Source organism: Hylobates moloch, unplaced genomic scaffold (genome assembly GCF_009828535.3).
Source record: "Hylobates moloch isolate HMO894 unplaced genomic scaffold, HMol_V3 SCAFFOLD_18, whole genome shotgun sequence".
In the NCBI taxonomy this organism is placed as follows: Eukaryota; Metazoa; Chordata; class Mammalia; order Primates; family Hylobatidae; genus Hylobates; species Hylobates moloch.
The window spans coordinates 69,984,335-70,005,321 of record NW_026652293.1 but is presented as its reverse complement, the minus strand read 5'-3'; the positions used below and the strand labels follow the sequence as shown (position 1 = coordinate 70,005,321).

General features: G+C 36.7%; 1 protein-coding gene across 6 annotated transcripts in view; it reads right to left on the bottom strand.

Annotated features, from left to right (window-relative positions):
- Positions 1–20,987, bottom strand: part of RYR2 (ryanodine receptor 2) — a 799,701-nt gene that overhangs the window by 405,124 nt on the left and 373,590 nt on the right. For all 6 annotated transcript variants that reach the window (XM_032137647.2, XM_032137648.2, XM_058430777.1 and 3 more), the window contains one exon: positions 4,449–4,613. In XM_032137647.2, the coding sequence (XP_031993538.1) occupies positions 4,449–4,613 (165 nt within the window). The remainder of the gene's footprint in view (positions 1–4,448; positions 4,614–20,987) is intronic.

Genomic DNA, 20,987 nt, shown 5'->3' with positions numbered 1-20,987 from the left:
ACAAAGCTTCAAAGAACAGCTACCTTTCACGGCAGACTAGTCTAGACCAAGGATTGGCAAACTACAGCACATTCCTTGTTTCCGTATAGCCCATGAGCTAAGAATGGTGTTTACATTTTTAAATGGTTGAAAAAAAGACCAGAGTAGAGTGGTGTTTTGTGACACATAAAAATTAATAAACACAAAAATTGTATGAAATTCAAAATCTAGTGTCCATAAAGAGAAATTAACTTCCCCCATGAATATACATGTAATAATTCTGAATAAAATATTAATTAATTAAATCTAGTAGAATTTCAAAAGAATCATACACTATGATCAAGTAGGGTTTACTGTGTGAATTTAAGAACTCTTTAACAATTGGAGGTCTGGTAACTTAGTTATTTTATCAACAAGTTAAAAGACACAACACAGGATTTTTATCTTCTTTATCAATAAAATTAGTAATCATTGCTATTTTTAAAAAGCTAAGTAAAATTGAAATAGCAGGAGGCTACTTAAACATAAAAACAATTTCAACTGTCCTCAGGATGCAAGTTACAACCTTGATAAAGTAGGAGTGGAAATTCACAATGGGAAAATATGCTGAGATAATAAACCAGCAGACCAGATGAAAGAACAGCAAGCTGAGATAAAAAGGTGAGCTGGGTGAGATAAGGACAAGAAAAAAAAGCATGAAAACTAAAATTTTAAAGGCACAGAAAAGGCTTACGAACAGAACAGCACCAAAGAAAAAAAATGAGTACTTTGGAAGACATACTTGAGAAGCAAAGTGTAGAGAAAAGGTCAGGGAGAACGCTGAGAGGAAAGACAGCCGTGCTCCTGAGAAAGAAACCAGCAGACTAAAATGGCATGAAAACAGGAACCAAAGACATGGTTGAAAAAGTAGATTCACATACCCAACTTGTTCCAAGCATACATAAAAGTTTTCCGACAATTTAAGTGTACGTTTTTAAAATTTAATTAAAGTTAAACAAAATTAAAAATTGTGTTCATCTAGTTCTAGTTATATACAAATACCAAATTGCCACATGTGTCTAGCAGTTACTGATTTGGACAGCATAGCCTTATACCTAGCTTCAAGTTCATGGGAATTACCAAGAGCACAGGCAATGGGGAAAAAAAGTCAGACACATCCAGAACATGAGGCATTCTATAACTAGCATGGATTTTTTAAAACCTCGATGCTACAGGAAAAAAATAAGCTGAGAATTTGTTCTAGATTAAAAGAGACTGAAAGGCATAAAAATAAATAAGTGCATGAATTTTGATTGCATCCCGATTTTAATCAACCAGAAAAGATATTATTGAGATGATAGAATAAATAATGAATACAAACAGGATAGTCAATGATGTAATAGAATTACCTTAATGCTATGTAACCGTACTGTGGATGTTTGACTGCATACACACACACAGAGAAAAGAAAGACAGGAGGACAGGGAAGCAAATCTGGCTAACTATAAGAATTGTTGACTCTAATTCAAGGGTATATGGATGGTCATTGGTTTAGTCTTTTAACTTTTTTATATTTGAAATTTTTATAAGTAAAATATTAAGAAAAAAAGAAAAAGATAACATCTGCTAAATCTAGTAGAAGAACCATGACCAAACATCATTATCAAAAGAAAAGTTTGCTTTAAAGCCAAATCGACCTCTTCTGCCACAATTTCGACAATATTAGCTGTTCACCTTGAGAATGCTAACCCAGCTCACCATGGCTCATAATTGTGCAACGCTAATGCAGTTGAAGACCAAGTTAGCAGGTGCATGGGCAATCTCACCAACTCAATTATAACTCCACATCCTTGAAAATACATGTTTTCATTCAAGAAACATTTATTGAGCGCCTACTATGGTTCCAGCACTCTGCTAGATACTGAAAATACATAAATCAAAGACTTGGTTCCAATCTCAGAGTCTAGTAATGAAGACAGAATAAATTACATATCTTTAACTCTTCCTTTCCTTTCTGACCCCCGCCCCCTCCTTAGATTGTGTTTAGTTTAATTTCTGGCTTGTTGGCTTCTGGAGACCTCAAAAAGTAGCTTAAGCAATTTGGACTGAAACATGGAACACTATGGATAAATGTTACAGACCTTTGGCTGAGCAAAAGGAGGCATATACAAAAGAGTACATGCTATAGAATTTCACTTATATAAAATTCAACATCAGCTAAAACAGAAAAATGATCACAAGATCATTTCCATGACAGAAAAAGATCACAAGAGTGGCCAGGCGTGGTGGCTCATGCCTGTAATCCCAGCACTCTGGGAGGCTGAGGCGGACGGATCGTGAGGTCAGGAGATGGAGACCATCCTGGCCAACATGGTGAAACCCCTTCTCTACTAAAAATACAAAAATTAGCCCGGCGTCGTTGCGCGTGCCCGTAATCCCAGCTACTCGGGAGTCTGAGGCAGGAAAATCGCTTGAACCCGGGAGGTGGATATTGCAGTGAGCCGAGATTGCGCCACTGTACTCCAGCCTGGGTGACATGAGCCAGACTGTCAAAAAAAAAAAAAAAAAAAAAAAATCAAAAGAATAGTTGCCCCTGGGGAAGGGAGCAGGAATAACCTAGAAAGGAATGTTGGGAAACTTCTTGGAAATTAGACATGTTCCACGTGGAGATAAGCTTGTGGGTCACACCAGTGTATCCATTTGCTAAAACTCTACAGCTGCTCGGCTCAGTGGCTCACGCCTGTAATCCCAGCACTTTGGGAGGCCGAGGTGGGTGGATCACCTGAGGTCAGGAGTTCGAAACCAGCCTGGCCAATATGGCGAAACCCCATCTCCACTAAAAATAAAAAAATTAGCTGGCCGCGGTGGTGGGCGCCTGTGATTCCAGCTACTCAGGAGGCTGAGACAGGAGAATTGCTTGAACCCAGGAGGCAGAGGTTGCAGTGAGCAGAGATCACACCACTGCACACCAGGCGACACAGTGAAACTCTTGTCTCAAGGAAAAAAAAAACCCCTACAGCTAAATGTTTACATTTCAATGTATATAAATATTACCTCTAAAAGTTGAAAATAAGTAACAGTAATAATCTAGTGAGACATAGCATAGGATTGGAGGGTAACTGAAACAACAGTAAGAGAGCATTGAAAATGTTGAATGGTGAAGACTCAGGGGTTCATTACACTATTCGTTATTTTGTATAAATTTAAATTATCTATAATAAAAAGTTTTAAAACAGGCCACCTTCAGTTGCAAGAAATAGGGAATGCTTCACAAATATTGAATACACGCAAGTACACTTAAATGTATGAGCCCAGATCAAAGACCTAAAAAACAACAGATCATCTTATTATAATGATGATATAGGTCTTGCAGGAGAACTGTCAGAGGATCTCTATCCCAAGCTCCAAGGAAGGTTGTACCGGGATGCACTCAAGTCAAACTCTATCCCTGCAGTATGGGCCTCTACCTTCACTAAAATCAGCACTGATCACTCTAAATAGATCACAAGAACAGTCGTCTATTTAGTTACTGGAATGTGGGTATATATTTTGATTAATAAATCTGTTGAAAATAAAAAGGTTGGTATCACTAAAGCCTTCCTTTCCAAGGTCTCACGTTTCTGGAAATAATGTGTGTTATTTGGTTCTGTGCACTGTGCTGCATGTCATATGTAAAAACGTGAACAATCTAGTATGATGTACTCCCTCAGGGGAGTTGCAAATTTGTGGGGGTGGGGGGACAGGGGTGGTGAGAGAAAGAGAGATATGTGGCCTACTAAATTAAATAACACAAGGAGTGTGTGTATAAAATGTAATGAGTTATAGATGAACATTATGAGAACTCAAAGGAGGGAGTAGCTGATAAGCTGATATCGTCAGGAAGAACTTCTAAAATGATAAATAAATCGAATTCCTGGATGATGGAAAGGAGTCAGGGAGACAAAAAAGGTTTGAACGTATTCTAAACAGAAGAAACAGTCTGCAGAGGCACAGGTGTGGAAAAGCCATGGTACTCTGATAGACTGCAAGGAATGTGTTGTAAGTCACATGCTGGGGAAATTGAAGACAATGTCTGGAAATCAGGAAGTGAGTAGGAGAACGGCACAGGCCAGGAAGAGCATCATTATCACTACCAAACAGTGGGCCTCTTCTCGTAAGCAAGGGGATGTCAGTAACGGACTTTGTCACAGCATGGAGGACAAAGTGAACGGTACTAAACTAGAATCCAGAAGACGGCACTGTGTATTTCTTCACTTCATATCACTTCATATTTAAATGCATGCATCCCATAATCCTATACATGAGTGATGTAACACCCAGCTCTGTTCACCTTATAAAGCGAAAGAGTCTATTAACAGTGGAATCTGCCCTTTCACTTGCAAAATTATGAACTTTTGCAGGTGACTAAAAAGATAAGCCAATTTTTTGATTTGTGCTTGTGTATTCATAAAAATTACTTCTATAAATTATGTTTTTTTCTATCACCTTACCTTACGTTGCATAGATCCCATTCTCACAGATTTCACGTCCACAGACTGGTAAGTAAGCCATAGGCCTGTGTCTACATGTTGTATATAGCATACTGAGTCACCGTATTTTATTTCAGATGTTCCCATGCCATCGACTTCTTTTCTCACCCCTACATCCAATTTTTCCTAAGGGGAGAGGAGGAGAAAAAGGTCAGTAAACATTTCAAAAATACTAGTGTATGGCAATAGAATTTTGCCTTATTGTAAATACGTTCCTTGAAAAATTCAGCCCTCTGAAGTCCCCTGAAATAATGGCCAAATATTTTACTCTAACAGTTCAACCTTTAACATATGCTTGAATTATTCACATTGGTAGAACATTATTTTTGCCATAATGTAAAATTTTTAAATTTTATGTTGCAAAATAGCCAACTCCAAACCAGAGATCTTAAAATTAGTAGTTAAGCTAAATATCCTTCCTGGGTTTTTGTGGGTTTTTTGTTTTTCATTATTGGTGATTAAGAACATAGGTTTGGGGGACAGAGAGATTTCGTTTTGAGTCCAGCCTCTGCCACTCATTACCTCTAAGATGTCAGCAAGTTAATTAAACCTTTTAAGCCTCAGTTTTCTCATCCATAAATAAAGCTAATAAGGTATCTCTCCATAGGATCAAAAAAAAAAAAAAATAAGACAATGCATGTAGATTTCAGGATAGTGTCCCCGGGATAAACACTTCAAAATTTTTTGACAACTTTGACAATAATAATGGTGACAATGATTGTTAATGAACCTGTTAATTAAAATGATTATTTATTTTGAACAAATCAAAGCTAAAATTCAGTTTCTACTACTGCAATTTCCAACTCGGACTACAGAGGTATTCACTCTTAAAGGGCTACTATGCCAAGCTTCCTCTCCTAGGGAGTAGCGATCCATCCTCTGATACCAACCGAATGTTTCTTTCAAATCTCTATTTATGTCAGCACTTCCTCCTCCAACATACGCTCTTGCCGTTTTTCCTCCCATGCATAGCTGTGATCTTCAGGAACTCACTGTGTCTTAAAGTCCCATACAGTCCCTAAAGCAGCAATGAAAAAGTCAAGGGTACCTCCTTTCTTTAGTCTCTTATTCTTTTTTCTTCCTTGGTCTAACCTTCCTTGTTAATTTACTTTATGTGTCTTCTATGTCTTTGGTCTTATGACTTTTATTTAGAATTATAGTTAAACGAATGTTTTGAAGATTCAGTCAGAGTAAAATGTATGTCTGCTAAACAAAAAAGAACAATTTTAAAATAACCCCAAGGTTTAACAGATTTTTCATGTCATTTGCATAATGTATTAATAATTAATGACCTGAAAATGATTATGAACACTCCATAAACAGTTGAAAATTCAAATTAAAATGAGTTGAAATTTTTAACACAAAACGTCAAGGTCAACTAAGAAAATATATAATTATCAATTAAGTTGATTCAATCATTATGCAAATAACCTGAAACACTATTCTAAGTATCTGTAATAAAACAGACAATAAAACCATTCCAATTTCATTCTATCAACCTAGATAAACTACTAATCTATGTATACCAACCCTGTCAATAGAAAAATTAAATTCTGGGAAAAAAATAGAACACTGTAATTATCCCTTCAGAATAGAACAGTGAGCCTCTAACATTTTTTTTTTGGTCTTTTCTTCAAGCAAATTGGTTTGTGTCTAGATTATTTATAGGTGCATGGATTATATATTAAGAAGTCACATAAACATTAATTGTGAAATTATGCTTTCTTTGTATTTTATTGATGTATTTCACATCCGTCTCTGGATTAGAAGATTTAATTCTGAAATATCATGATGATGATTGTTTTTTTTTTTTTTGAGATGGAGTCTTTCTCTGTCACCCAGGCTGGAATGCAGTGGCACAGTCTCAGCTCACTGTAACCTCTGCCTCCTGGTTCCAGCAATTCTGCTGTCTCAGCCTCCTGAGTAGCTGGGACGACAGGCGCCCGCCACCAGGCCCTGCTAATTTTTGTATTTTTCGTAGAGACAGATTTCATCATGTTGGTGAGGCTAGTCTTAAAGGCCTGAACTCAGGTGATCCACCCACCTCGGCCTCCCAAAGCGCAGGGATTACAGGTGTGAGCCACCGCTCCCGGCCGATGACTGTTTTAAAAATTACTCTGACCCTTGAGTGAGGTAAAAAATGCTGAAGTTACATTAGAAAAAATAAGTGAGATCACTTGCTGAAGGAAAGACCAAAGGCCATCCATGTTCTTTCCTTCTTTATCTCCTGTCATTTTCTGTAGCTCAGGCTTAGGAGAAATTCAGATGAAAATAATCTAGAGCCTTTGAATGACCATAAGCTGAAGCACAGCATGAACCACAAATGTGACATCTAGTAAAAGCATCCAATAGAGTATTAGTCTGTATTACTGGAAATAAAGTGCTCAGATTAGGCAAGTAATAATCTTACTAAAACTCTATTAGTTGTACCATATCTATATTAATGGCCTTAATTTTGGCATCAGCTTTTAAATTTTATTTTTCTTTTGAGTTGTTCTACTTCGGAAAATGATGAAGTAATTCACTGGAGTGAAATCTCCTATAGAAACTATTATAAAATTTGGAAAAAATCCTTTTAAGAATTGACTTAAAGGCACTTGGACCAAAAGCAGGAAGAAATTGAAAAGTAGATCTCTCTCAAAAGGCAAACAGCACCTTGCGTGATTGGTAAGTGGCTGCCTTTTGCCTTGGGGCATGCAGTGCCCAATCTGCCTGCTACTCTGGCAGCAGCAATCTGCTGCTTTATTGGCTTGAGGTATCAGAGGATATGCTTCAGGGCCCACAAGAGACAAAATAATTAGATGGGCTAAATCCTGGACTCAAAGTTATCTACAAAATCTTTGTAAAAAAATTATCCAAATTCTGCTGACTATGTATGGAGGAAAGTCCAGTATAATGGCAACAGATGGAAGCTGAAAGATTTGAGTGAAAATATAAGCAACTCCCCATGTAAAAGAGAGAAAACTGAAGTTTCAGTCCAACAAGGTTAACTGCCTGCAAAACCAAAATCACTCTTCAGAATAAAACTTGCAATTCAGAGCCTCTACTACATCTCATTCCCAATATCCAATATATTGTCAAAAATAAGCAGATACAAAGAAACTAGAAAATGTGAGCTATATTTTTTGGAACAACAAAAACAACAAGAGTATAGGCAATACAAATCAATGCAAAGATGGCCCAGATCCTGCAACTAGCAGACAAGGACTTTAGAGCAACTATTTAAATTACAAAATATGTTCAAAAACGTAAAAGAAAACATATATATAATGAATAAATAGAGCTAAATTATACATCACAAAAATAAATGAAATAGAAAAATGAAAATAATTTAAATACAAAATTAACTGGGTCAGCTTAGCATCAGATTGGAATTATATAAAAAAGAGTTAATGAAATTAAAAGTTAATTTTAATTCAATAGAAATTTTTCAATCTGTAGATCAGATTGCCATTAAAACACTCTAGCTTAAGTATTTTGCTATTAAATGGAAACCTCCCTCAAAAGACTATATAAAATTTAATTCCTATATCTCCTACATTTAATCAAGAAAATGTCAAGATCCTCCTAATCTTAGCATTATCTTATAAGCATTATCTTATTCATTAAAACCTGTAAATTTTTAACCTTTATAGTCTTCTATCCTGCAAGAATAATCTTGAGACCTTAAGAGCTATAAAAATACTCAAAGATAAAATAACTCTTTTCAGCACAGTCTAGAATTATTGCAAACACAGCTTTTTCAATCTAAGAGGTTTGTATGGATATTTTCTCTTTACATTCATGTACTCTCATAGCATGTTGTACTTCCACTATCAGTGAAATGTTGGTACTTTGTTAAAACTGTTCCTCAATTGTCTTCTTTCCACTTGACTATCATTCACCTTTTTGACAGCAGGAATCACATGTCTGAATCCTCCAGCCTGACCCCACATAACCTCAGGACCAGAATAGCCTGCAAATGTCAGATCCTTGATGAATTTCTGGAAATTCCTTCAGATTTCCCATAAAAACTGTGCTGACAAACTACTCCCATTATGAGCATTCAAATAATCCCATTCGTAAGTGCTTGGAACATCTAATTTTCAAATGAATATTAAAATAGACCCAGATGTGGCTGGGCGCGGTGGCTCACGCCTGTAATCCCAGCACTCTGGGAGGCCGAGGCAGGCGGATCACAAGGTCAGGAGATCGAGACCATCCTGGCTAACATGGTGAAACCCCGTCTCTACTACAAATATAAAAAATAAAAAAAAATTAGCTGGGTGTGGTGTCAGGCACCTGTAGTCCCAGCTACTCGGGAGGCTGAGGCAGGAGAATGGCGTGAACCCGGGAGGCAGAGCTTGCAGTGAGCCAAGATCGTGCCACTGCACTCCAGCCTGGGCAACAGAGCAAGACTCCACCTAAAAAAAAATAAATAAATAAAAATAAAAAGTAAATAAATAAAATAGACCCAGATGTAAAAACGACTGGTCCGAAAAGTATTAAGTGATATTTCACATTGGGTATACAAACCTGACTCATAATGAAGACATACCTATTTCTGAAGAACTGTGGCCTTATACACATATATATACTGAGTGATATATACATACTAGATATCTAAAACTAGACTCAGTAAAAGACTAAAACTAGTCCTATAGAATTATTTCTTATAACACAGAGCATGCAGTTCAGAGGAATTCTTCTAGCATAGTTAAAATCATCCGTATGTCTATCCAAATTACTCTACCAGGTAACTAAAGAAAAAAGGCCTTTATCCTTAGATGATGGAGTTTTTATTGATTTTTTAATAGCCAGGTCTCTTTAAGACAAGTAATGGTTAAAGTTAGAAAAAATTAAAAAGTCAAAAGAATTGTTTTATTTGCTCCTTTATGGTACCACACTGCAGCACAGAATAGTTGGTCACTGTGAAAAGAAAGTCTAAAAATGTTACATGGTAAGAGAAATGACTGGTACTGACAGGCCAGGCCAGGCCAGGCTTAGCCCTTCCAGGACAGAAATGCAAAAAAAAAAAAAAAAAAAAAGCACACATTATCCCTCATTATCCCTCGGCTTCTCAGGAGAAATTACTCTGGTAAGTGAGTTGGTGGAAAGAAAGGATTTTTAAGTTTCTCTTGCTGAAGGGGTCTTTGAGGGGCTTCCACAGCAGCAGCCACAGAGCTCAAGGTCACAGCGCCTAAATAATAGCCCTCTAACACCCCGTGCAATACCCTCCCCTAGATGTGCGTGGGACCAGTGAATAGAACAGGATATCACTCCTGCAATGAGGTTACCTTAGATGGCAAAGGTCAAGGGATCTTGTAGATATAATTAAGGTTTCTTATCAATTGACTTCCAGTAAATCAAAGGAGAGATTATCCAAGGTGGATGATACTTAACCAGGTGAGCTCTTTCAAAGGGTTCAGGCTTTCCCTGAGCACATAAACTACAGCTAGTTTCTAGGGGACTCTACCCTGCTCTTGGTCCTCTCTTCCTGACCACCTGTGGACAACAGCATCAGCCCATGCCTAAGGATTCCAGCCTGATCATAATCATCCTGGCCAGACCACTTGCACTGCAGGTGTCAGGCTTACTTACCCAGCCCTCACAATCTCATTAAGCAAACCTATATAATAAATGCCTTAATATATACCTGTCTCCACCGGTTCTGCATCTCTGGCTGAACCCTGACTGATTGATCACTGTAATTCGTCACAATGTTTCTGTACATGAGAATGTAGCTTTAGATATGTATTTCTGTGTCATCTATTTTTTCCTGAGATAACCACTTGTGTTTTGTAACTTAGTTTAAATAAAACTAAACTATCAAATTACGATATGTTAATCACAGAAGGCTTCAATGGGTTCATTCTCATTCTTACAGTCATTAAAAAAGACCAGCATACAACTATAACTGAATTTCTCTATCTTCTGTAAAACCATAATTGGCACTATTTTATCAGGTTATCAATGCCCCTTGAGAAAAGACTGCTGCAAAAATTTCTTTTGATTTTAATCCCAAGTAAATGCAAAATTCATCTCCATGGGTAACTTTGTATAACTGTTAAGAAAAAAAAATTACAAGTTCTTTATAAAATCTTTAATTTTCTTACTGAAGAGGTTTTTAGTCTTACTACGTAGTTAAGTTTGGTTCTGCCACATAACTTATCTAAGCCTCAGCTTCCTCAACTGCATAATAAAGATAAAAAAAACAGCATCTTAACTCCGTAGAGTTGTGTTAGGATTAAATAAGATAATGCATGAAAGGTCTTAGCACATTGATTGACACATAGTAAGTTATTCACCTCTACCTTTATTTTCACTGTGTGAAAGTGTACGTTTTAAAACACCTGAAACATATTCTGAATCAAAAATAAAAAATCCAAATAAAAATAGTATAGTATAAATGTCTTAAAAACATTTTAGTCTGGCATCGTGGTACACGCCTGGGTAATCCTAGCGTTTTGGGAGGCCGAGGCAGGCAGATCGCTTGAGCTCAGCAGTTCAAGACCAGCCTGGGCAACACAGCGAAACCCCGTCTCTACTAAAACTACAAAAATTTGCTGGGTGTGATGGTGCACGCTTGTAGTCCCAGCTACTTGGGAGGCTGAGGTGGGAGAATTGCTTGAACCTAGGAGGTAGAGGTTGCAGTGAGCCAAGATCTTGCCACTGCACTCTAGCCTGAGTGGTAGAGCGAGAGACTCTCTCTCAAAGAAAAAGTTTTATTATATTTTTGACATTTGTTCCACAATTCTTGTAATCTCATTGACAGTCTTATTTGAAACTGTTATTCCACCATTTCCATAGCAAAAGACTTCTATTCATTGTACATAGGGAGGAAAAAACAGAGGAAATCGCCTACAGAGAAATGTTTCAGGGGCATTTTAAGCTAAAAAAATTTTATCTTGTGGGTTGGGGATTGAATACACATATGATTGGCAAGACCTGTCTTATGATTAAACGAACATTTCAATACACTTGAAAACAATGATTAAAACTTCTAGGAATAGAGAAAGTGAAGAATATTTCTAAGAAAATCTACATCTATCAAATAGCATTCTTCATTTTGTAAAACAGTTTCCTTAAAAGAAAACCAAAGTAGGTTACATTATAAACATTTCCTATTTTATTCAGTTTTTTTTCTGAATATATAGGGTTGTCAGCAATTGTTGATTCTTGTGTCAAATCCTGTATTTGAGATTGGCTGGTGAATGTTCACATTAGTGTCAAAGACACCCCAATGACAATTGAGGAAATGCTCCTTATGTCAACTAGCAACATGGAATTTTAAAGCCAGTCTCACCTTTAAAATCTTAAGTTAAAATGATCTTAATGATTTATAAAATCTTCCAAATGTACTTGTACTTTCAATACCATCTCACACAGTTAGAGGTAAGGGACTGCTCACGTAAATGCAAGGGTTCACAAGAATCGATTTTCATTTCAGAATTTCAAAACCAAAACTCCTAAACCCAGAAGAAAGCTGAGATTTGAAAACTGACCTAGAAAAGTTTGATTTTCCATCAGTAATAAATCTTGATTTGCAACACAGTAATTATGTCAACCAGCAGTCATTCATTATTGCATTCTCAAAGTATACCTCAGGTCTAAGATATATGTTACATCATTTTTTTTAAGTGTTCGTCTTTCACAACGTAAGTACTCCTCTTCATGGGAAATATGGTAGAAGATGTACGTCTAAGATCTAAGGTCTAAGATATATGTTATGTCATTTTTTAAAAAGTGTTTGCCTTTCACAATATAAGGACTCCTCTTCATAGGAAATGTGGCAGAAGTATGTAAAGAGAGGGCAGTAATTTTCAACCTACCAGTGACACTGAGGTGGGGAAAAAGTATCAAATATACCTTTAAGTGAATCCAATATGTATTTTAAAGAACAGAGACCGTGATCAAATGTGATGACTAACAAAGGGATTAAGTGAATCTGTTGAGCTACTCTATTTTCTCTGAAATTTTGACAATGTGAAACAGTATCTTAAAAATATATATTTTCATCTTTAATCAAGGTCTCTTTTTATTGTGTTTCAATAGTTATAAGTTCAAGGCTGCTTTATTATATAATTGCAGAAAATACTTTTCAGCATGAATGGATTTTTACTTCATTGGGCTTCCAATCAAAACAGGATTCTATTATAAATATTATAATCATCACTATCAATTACTCTAATTTTTCACATGTCTGTATATGTGAGTGTAGTTTTAGATATGTATTTCTGTGCCATTTATTTTTTCCTGAGATACCTACTTGTGTTTTGTAACTTATTTTAAATGAAACTAAACTATCAAATTATGTTAGTTCCACAGCCCTTTTTTCTGTACCTTGTAGCCAGATTTTAACTACTTTTCTAGTATCAGAAATGTCTTCTATTTTAAAAACAATTTTCTACCAATCAAAATTAGGTAAAATATTACACAAGAATCTCACACTAATTTGTTCTTTTCTCTAAGATATCACACACACACACACACAGAGTCACCTAAACATTTTAATTAGCAGATAGTTTTAATTAAATTTATTTAAATTATAGCTCTCCCCTTATAGAGTTATTGGTACCTACAAACTTCTGAAAATCAGGGATCTAAGAATTAGAAAATTTAAAATACAGTAGTAAAAAAAAACAGTAAAAAGAGTACTGTGCATTCTAAACGAAGTAAGTTATTGAGAAGCATTAATTTGCTTTAAGAAAATGATGCTGATGATAATGATAGTGATGACAGAAAAGCAGATGTAAGAAAAAGACGTCACTGCTCTACTTTTAACCAACGAAATAGGAATTTGAATCACCAGCTCCGGACTATAGTCTTGGAAGTCGGGCATTGTTGTAAACAAAAGTCATTTTTAAAATTCCTAATTCGTAATATCCAGAGACAGCCCTAACTGGAAAGACACTAACCATGATTACAGAAAGCTCAAGTTAGGACATGAGCAGAATTTCAAAGAATTTGGAAGTGGGCATAAAAATTCTCCATCCCTTCCCTTCCCAGAGAAGACTGAGCCAGGAGAATCAAATCCCCCATACCACTTCGACTCACCAGATAATAAGAATTTTCTTTCCACTCCCAACTAAATATATTTATGCCCAGTCTTAGAGTAGCTTTGCTGGTACATTCAGAAGTTCCCAACTGAAAACATATTGTTGTTATTGATTCTGTTTCTGTCCTTACAAGTTATGATTCGGAGCTCATTTGAAATATTATGAGATGCATATATATTTAAGATATATTAAATGCCTTGAATAATCTGAAGCACATTTGAGATTAAACTGTAAAAGGCATATTTTTTAAAAAAAGTCTAAAGTCATTGCTCTGGGAGAGATGGAATGAAGGGCAGGAAAGTTCAAATTCCTCTGCTTGTGAAAGCCACATGCATTCCAAGAAATGAAAAAAAAAAAAAAGCCAATTGCTAAAAATTGCTTACTGTGGCATTTGTTTCATTCATGGGAATACGAAATCATTATAATTTGCTTTTAAAATGATAGGAGTTTTACAGTTAAAGAGGTTAACTTACTCATAGAATATAAAATAGGAAACAACTGATTTTTCATCTATCAAAATTATCAGATTTTAAAATCATCTGTTGACAAGGTCGCACAGAAATGTAAAGTTTCATACCCTGCTGCTTAGAATAAATACTGGTGCAAAGTTCTGAAGAGTACTTTGGCCAGGTGCATTCACTCACTAGGGACATTTAGCAATCCCCACGAAGTGTCAGGCACTGCACTATCCATGGTGAACAAAACAGATACTGCTCTGCCCTCTGAGAGTCTCCAGTACCAAACACTTTTGAAATCTTCATATTCTTAGAACAAATAGCACAACTTCCAAAAAGAAGTAGTCAGCAATATATAGAAATATTCAGAGATAAAAATATTCAGCTTAAGGCTGGGCGCGGTGGCTCACGCTTGTAATCCCAGCACTTTGGGAGGCCGAGGTGGGCGGATCACGAGGTCAGGAGATCGAGACCACGGTGAAACCCCGTCTCTACTAAAAATACAAAAAAAATTTAGCCGGGTGTGGTGGCGGGGGCCTGCAGTCCCAGCTACTCGGAGAGGCTGAGGCAGGAGAATGGCGTGAACCCGGGAGGCGGAGCTTGCAGTGAGCCGAGATCGCGCCACTGCACTCCAGCCTGGGCGACAGAGCGAGACTCCGCCTCAAAAAAAATAAAAAATAAATAAATAAATAAAAATTCAGCTTAAAAGTGAAAATAAGCTAAATATTCAAATATAATGAAGTAGCTGCATGAATTGCGATAAATCTATATAATAAGATGTTGAATTACTGCCAAATTCTATTAAAGAATATAGTAGTATATATTATTAAATGAAAATGAGACCCAAAATAGTATATAATTAACACTGTTCATCATCAAAATATGTAATATTCGCTTACAACTCAAATACGCACAAGAGGTTGTTTGAGTGATGGATTGTGCATGAATTTACTTTTCTCCTTTCTCCATCTTTGTACTACCTTTACATTTTTCTGTAATGACTATGCAATTAAATATATAATAGAAAAAGTCATTTTAAAAGAAATAATTGGAAGGGTTATTGTCTCTAGTTCATGGGAAAAGCTTTATTATCTAATCTTCCAGTGATATTAAAATTAAAAATATGCTGTGATTAAAAAAATTTTTCCTGAAATCTCACCTTCACTTTCACTGCCTTCAACCACGTCATCACATGAAATTACCTGTACGAATGAAGTGGCTGGAAGCATGGCAGCATTATTAACCTGTACACTCGAGCGGTTCCCTGAACACCAGGCAGGAAAGTAGCTTTAGAGAAACTAAATTGTTCAGTTAAAGAAGAGGTGGGATCTTTGCCCTCTCTACCTCCATGCAACCTGTGACATTACACAGTTGCCAAATTCCAGAAACAGAATCTCTGAGCAGAAATCACAGAAGGATCTGGAGAGTCAAAAGTCCTCAAATACGAGCCCTATTCTAACATGGAGAGAATATTAGGAGAGATATTCAGAGAAAAAGGTTTCAAAATCTATTGCTTTGGGCAATCTGTGTCAAGAACATTCAAAAATATTCACAGGTTTTAAGTCACTATTTCCATTTCTAGGAATCCATCCTAAATAAACAAATCAAAAATATGCACAGAACTTACGTCCCAGAATGTCAGTGCAATGGTTGTTTTTTTCTTTAACTGATTTTGTTGTAAAATAAATGTGATTATTGTAATGGCCAAAATAATCCAGAGATATATTTTTTAAGTTAAAGAAAAAAATTCTCTCTGCCTTCATATTCTCATACAGCTTCCATTTTAATCTTTCTAAAATACTCTAAGTTAAATGATTAGTGTATATCCTTCCACAACTACCATAAAATCATATACAAACACAAGTATGAAGATTTCTTAATTACAAAAATAAGATTTATAATACCTTTAATATTACAATAGATTACATTAAAATCCATCATAAGATTTGCAATACCTATATTACAATTTACAACTCAAAATGTTGAGTAAAACAATATTTTACAGAACAATATTTTCGTGGATATTTTTCCAGATCAGTATATTGTTATACATATCTCCAGATCAATATATATTATGTATATAACATATGCAACATATATTGTTATGCATATAACATGTTATGGATATAACATATCCATATAAAACACACAACTATATATGTTATATAGATGTTATATATGTTATATATATATGAATGTTATGTTATATACATAACAATATATAACATATATAACAATATATAACATGTATATGAATGTTATATATGTTATATACATAACAATATATAACATCTATAACATCTATATAACATATATATACATTATATATATAACATACATATTGATCTGGAGATATATATATAACAATATATTGATCTGGAAAGATAGCCATGAAAAATACATCCAATAAAATGTTGTTTTACTCAACAATATTTACAAGGATATCTTTCCAGATTAATATATTTTGAAAGCTAATACCATCTAATATTATAGATACAGAATTATTTTTATTGCAAATTTATGACTTTTCCACTTTTTGGCATGACAAATGATGAAATTAACTTGCACGTATATTTTTACCTACCAGTTTCACTTTATTTCTCTAAGACAGTGCCCTCCCACCCCCAACCCCAACTTAAAAATACATAGATCAACGGATGAAAGGCTATATAAGAATATTTTTGAAGTATATTAATATACTTTTCCCTTTTTGCATTTCCATTTCCATGTGAATAACCTGCTTTGTCACAGGCATTCATTAACCTCCAGGAGGATTAGGGTTACCAGAGAAAGAATCAAATGAGAAAGATGGACTCTATTCAGCTTTCTGCAGGAAAGGTAGGATTTTGAGAGATCACAGTTAGACACAGGGTCAGGCAGCAGCCTGTGGAGGGGTGGGGTGACAATTTAGCTGGGTGAGGCCCTGACAGGACAAGTGTCTGCCTCAGGCTCCCATGGCAGTCCTTACAACCTGGAGTGAACTGAACGAGTGAACCAGCCAGCCCAGAAGGCTACAGCCCAGTTATATGTAACCACCCCACCCTGGCCAGTTGTTTTGGTGCAGAGATAACCCTGTGTCCACCAACTCTTCTGTGTTCCTAGCCCTGCCACTTGGTCATGTGACTCATCCTCCCTGCCTTGGTTTTCCCAATCTGTAAAATGGGGGTCCTGATACTCAGTGAGATCAATTAGAGAGAATGCTCAGCTCTGTTGGCTGACTTACAAGGAATCACAGAATGGCAGCAATTCTTTTATTTAAAAAGCCAAGGGGTGTGGGAGGACAGGGTCCCTGCTTCCTGAACACCCTCCCAAGCTCTCAGAGGGCACTAACTGTTGGCATGTTCCCAGTTCCGCTCGAGTCAGCCCTGCAATATTCCTGAGTGAACAAAATGAATGTCCAATTAAGGGTAGGGCTTCTGCGGCAGCTCACCACACACCATAAAGCCCTCAGTGGTATGAGGTGTGTGGTGTGTGTGTGTATCATGAACTGAGAAAAGGTGACTTGATATCTCCTAATACTAAGATTTTCTGTTTGTTTCTCCTCGTAGCTCCTGCAGATTTTGTTTTATAAATACTAGTACTACCCTATATTTATTTGTTATGTAAATTTAACAACTTACAACTTCAGTGACTTGCATTTTTTTTTTTAAGTTCCAGGATACATGTTTAGAATGTGCAGGTTTGTTACATAGGTATAAGTGTGCCATGGTGGTTTGCTGCACCTATCAACCTGTCATCTAGGTTTTATGCCCCACATGCATTAGCTACTAGTCCTGATGCTCTGCCTCCCTTCGCGCCCCCCTTCCGACAGGCCATGGTGTGTGATGTTCCCCTTCCTGTGTCTATGTGTTCTCACTGTTTAACTCCCACTTATGAGTGAGAACATGCAGCGCTTGGTTTTCTGTTCCTGTGTTAGTTTGCTGAGGATGATGGTTTCCAGCTTCACTCATGTCCCTGCAAAGGACATTATCTCATTCCTTTTTGTGGCTGCATAGTGTTCCATGGTGTGTGTACCACATTTTCTTTATCCAGTCTATCATTGATAGGCATTTGGGTTTATTCTATGTCTTTGCTATTGTGAATAGTGCTGCAATAAACATGTGTACATATATCTTTATAATAGACTGATTTATATTCCTTTGGTTATATACCCAGTAATGGGATTGCTGGGTCAAATTGTATTTCTGGTTCTAGATCCTTGAGGAATCGCCACACTGTTGTCCACAATGGTTGAGCTAATTTGTATTCCCATCAACAATGTAAAAGCATTCCTGTTTCTCCACAGCCTCACCAGCATCTGTTGTTTCTTGACTTTTTGATAATCACCATTCTGACTGGTATGAGATGGTATCTCATTGTGGTTTTGATTTGCGTTTCTCTAATGATCAGTGATGTTGAGCTTTTTTTCATGTTTCTTGGCCACATAAATATCTTCTTTTGAGAAGTGTCTGTTCATATCCTTTGCCCATTTTTTATTGTTTTACGAATACTATCTTGTTTTATGAATACTAATACTACCTTGTTATGTAAATTTAACAACTGTTACAACTTAGTGACTTGCACTCTTCAATACCATGAAATATCCTTTTTTGTCTCCTGCAATGCTTTATTTTGCCTGAATTCCACCTTATCTGATATTAAGAACAGATACCTTTTTTTTTTTTTTTTTTGAGGCAGAGTCTCACTCTGTTGCCCAGGCTGGAGTGCAGTGGCTCACTGCAACCACCACCTCCCAGGTTCAGGCAATTCTCCTCCCTCAGCCTCCCAAGCAGCTGAGATTACAGGTGCATGCCACCACGCCTAGCTAATTTTTGTATTTTTAGTAGAGACAGGGTTTCACTGTGTTGGCCAGGTTGGTCTCGAACTCTTGACCTCAAGTGATCCACCTGCCTTGGTCTCTCAAAGTGCTGGGATTACAGGGGTGAGCCACCGCACCTGGCCTGTTTGTATTTTCTTGGTATTCCACTAGCCATCTTTTTATTTCCAATCTTTCCAAATAAAGTTGTTTTAGATGTGCCTCTTAATGTCAGCATAATTTATACCGCATGCCCGAATATGAAATTATTTTAATTTTAAATTGTGATACAGTCCATTTATATATATTGATAAGCAAATAGAGTGGGCCATATTTTAGGTTTTCACTGTGTCATATTTTAGGTTTTCTGTTTTCATACTTTTTTTAGAGCCATTCACTCCAAATGGTCTCATTTTCCTCACTGTCTGCATGCCTGTGACTGTGTTTATGTCTCTGACTCTTTTTTTTTTTTTTTTTTTTTTTGAGACGGAGTCTTGCTCTGTCACCCAGGCTGGAGTGCAGTGGCCCGATCTCGGCTCACTGCAAACTCCGCCTCCCGGGTTCACGCCATTCTCCTGCCTCAGCCTCTCCAAGTAGCTGGGACTACAGGCGCCCGCCACCACGCCCGGCTAATTTTTTTTGTATTTTTAGTAGAGACGGGGTTTCACCGTGGTCTCGATCTCCTGACCTCGTGATCCACTCGCCTCGGCCTCCCAAAGTGCTGGGATTACAAGCGTGAGCCACCGCGCCCGGCCGTCTCTGACTCTTTAGTAACCCTTTACTTCTTTTTATTAGGCTTACGCATGATGAAAAAGGGAGCGTGTTCTTTCTCTCACCAACTTTTCCCTCTTCCATCATCTTGTTCTAGTAAATGTTATTATATTTGAGTGTTTCCCTTTTGGCTGTTAAATATTTATGCTTCCATTACTTGAGTTTTCAATCTTAAGAAGATCTTTGACGTTTGTTTCATAGAAGGCAACTGGAGCACCTACTGTACCTTTCATTCTTCCTCTTTTTCCTCCAATTTTTGTTAGATGTATTCTGCCTGTTTATTTTTTATTTTTAGTTTTTCTATAGAGTCTTGGTCTCACTGTGTTGCCCAGGCTGGAATGCAGTGGGCATGATCATAGCTCATTGCAGTCACAAACTCCTGGGCTCAAGAGATCCTCCCACCATAGACTCCCAGCTTTTTAAAATACTCAAGTTTGGCAAATCATTCCAATGTCTTCCACTGCGATGTACCAGTTCATGTTTTTCTACCTCTTCAAGGTTTTATTTTGGTAAGTTATATTTTGCTGGAAGGATATCAATTTCTTCTAGTTTTTCTAATTTATTGTCAATAAGCTGAATGTCATTTTAATAGGTACCACCTTCTTTACTTGAAAAGGGTTTCTACCATCAAATAATTGGTTCTTCTTTAGTGGGTTGAATTTTAGCTTTCTGGACGAAGGTGCTATCAGTAGACAAACTAGCAAATTCCCACCCCTCTGCTAGCTAGATTTAAGAAAGAAGCCCATGTCCCCATAATGGGATTCACTGTACTTTCCAGTTACAGAGACAAGGAGCAATTCCGGCCCACTGTAGAGGCCCTCTAAGAGTCCCCAGAGCAAATATATAGATACAGAAGCTTTGTAAGGATAATGAGGTTTTACCAGCTGTGCCTCTCTATTTTCACAATGGAGAATAAAGACCTACCCTGACTGTCTTTCCTGGAGCTCTCCAGTTAACTCATAGATTCAGAGGCATCTGCTACCATTCGGTATAACCCAGAACAGGAGTTGAAAGAGAAAGGGATTGGGAATGTTCATTCAGGATACTGTCTTTTCAGAATTACTTCTGGTCTCCCTACACCTTATTTTGGTTTGAGTTTTATTTATAATAATATATATGCATGAATATATGTATATGTAACTATAGAAACAACCTAAATGTACAATAAAGGGTAATGATTACATAAAGAGTAATGATTGCATAAATCATAGTGTATACATACATATTGGGATAGTATGAAGCTGTCAAAAATATAAAAATACCTACTATACATCCTCAAATGAAAGCAGAACACAAAACTGTAGTCATATTTTGTAACGTAGAGTTGATTCTTGAACCACATGAACTTGGACTGTGCAGGTCCACTTATACATGCATTTTCCTTCATCTCTGCCACCCCTGAGACAAGACGACCAGCCCCTCTTCTTCCTCCTCCTCCTCC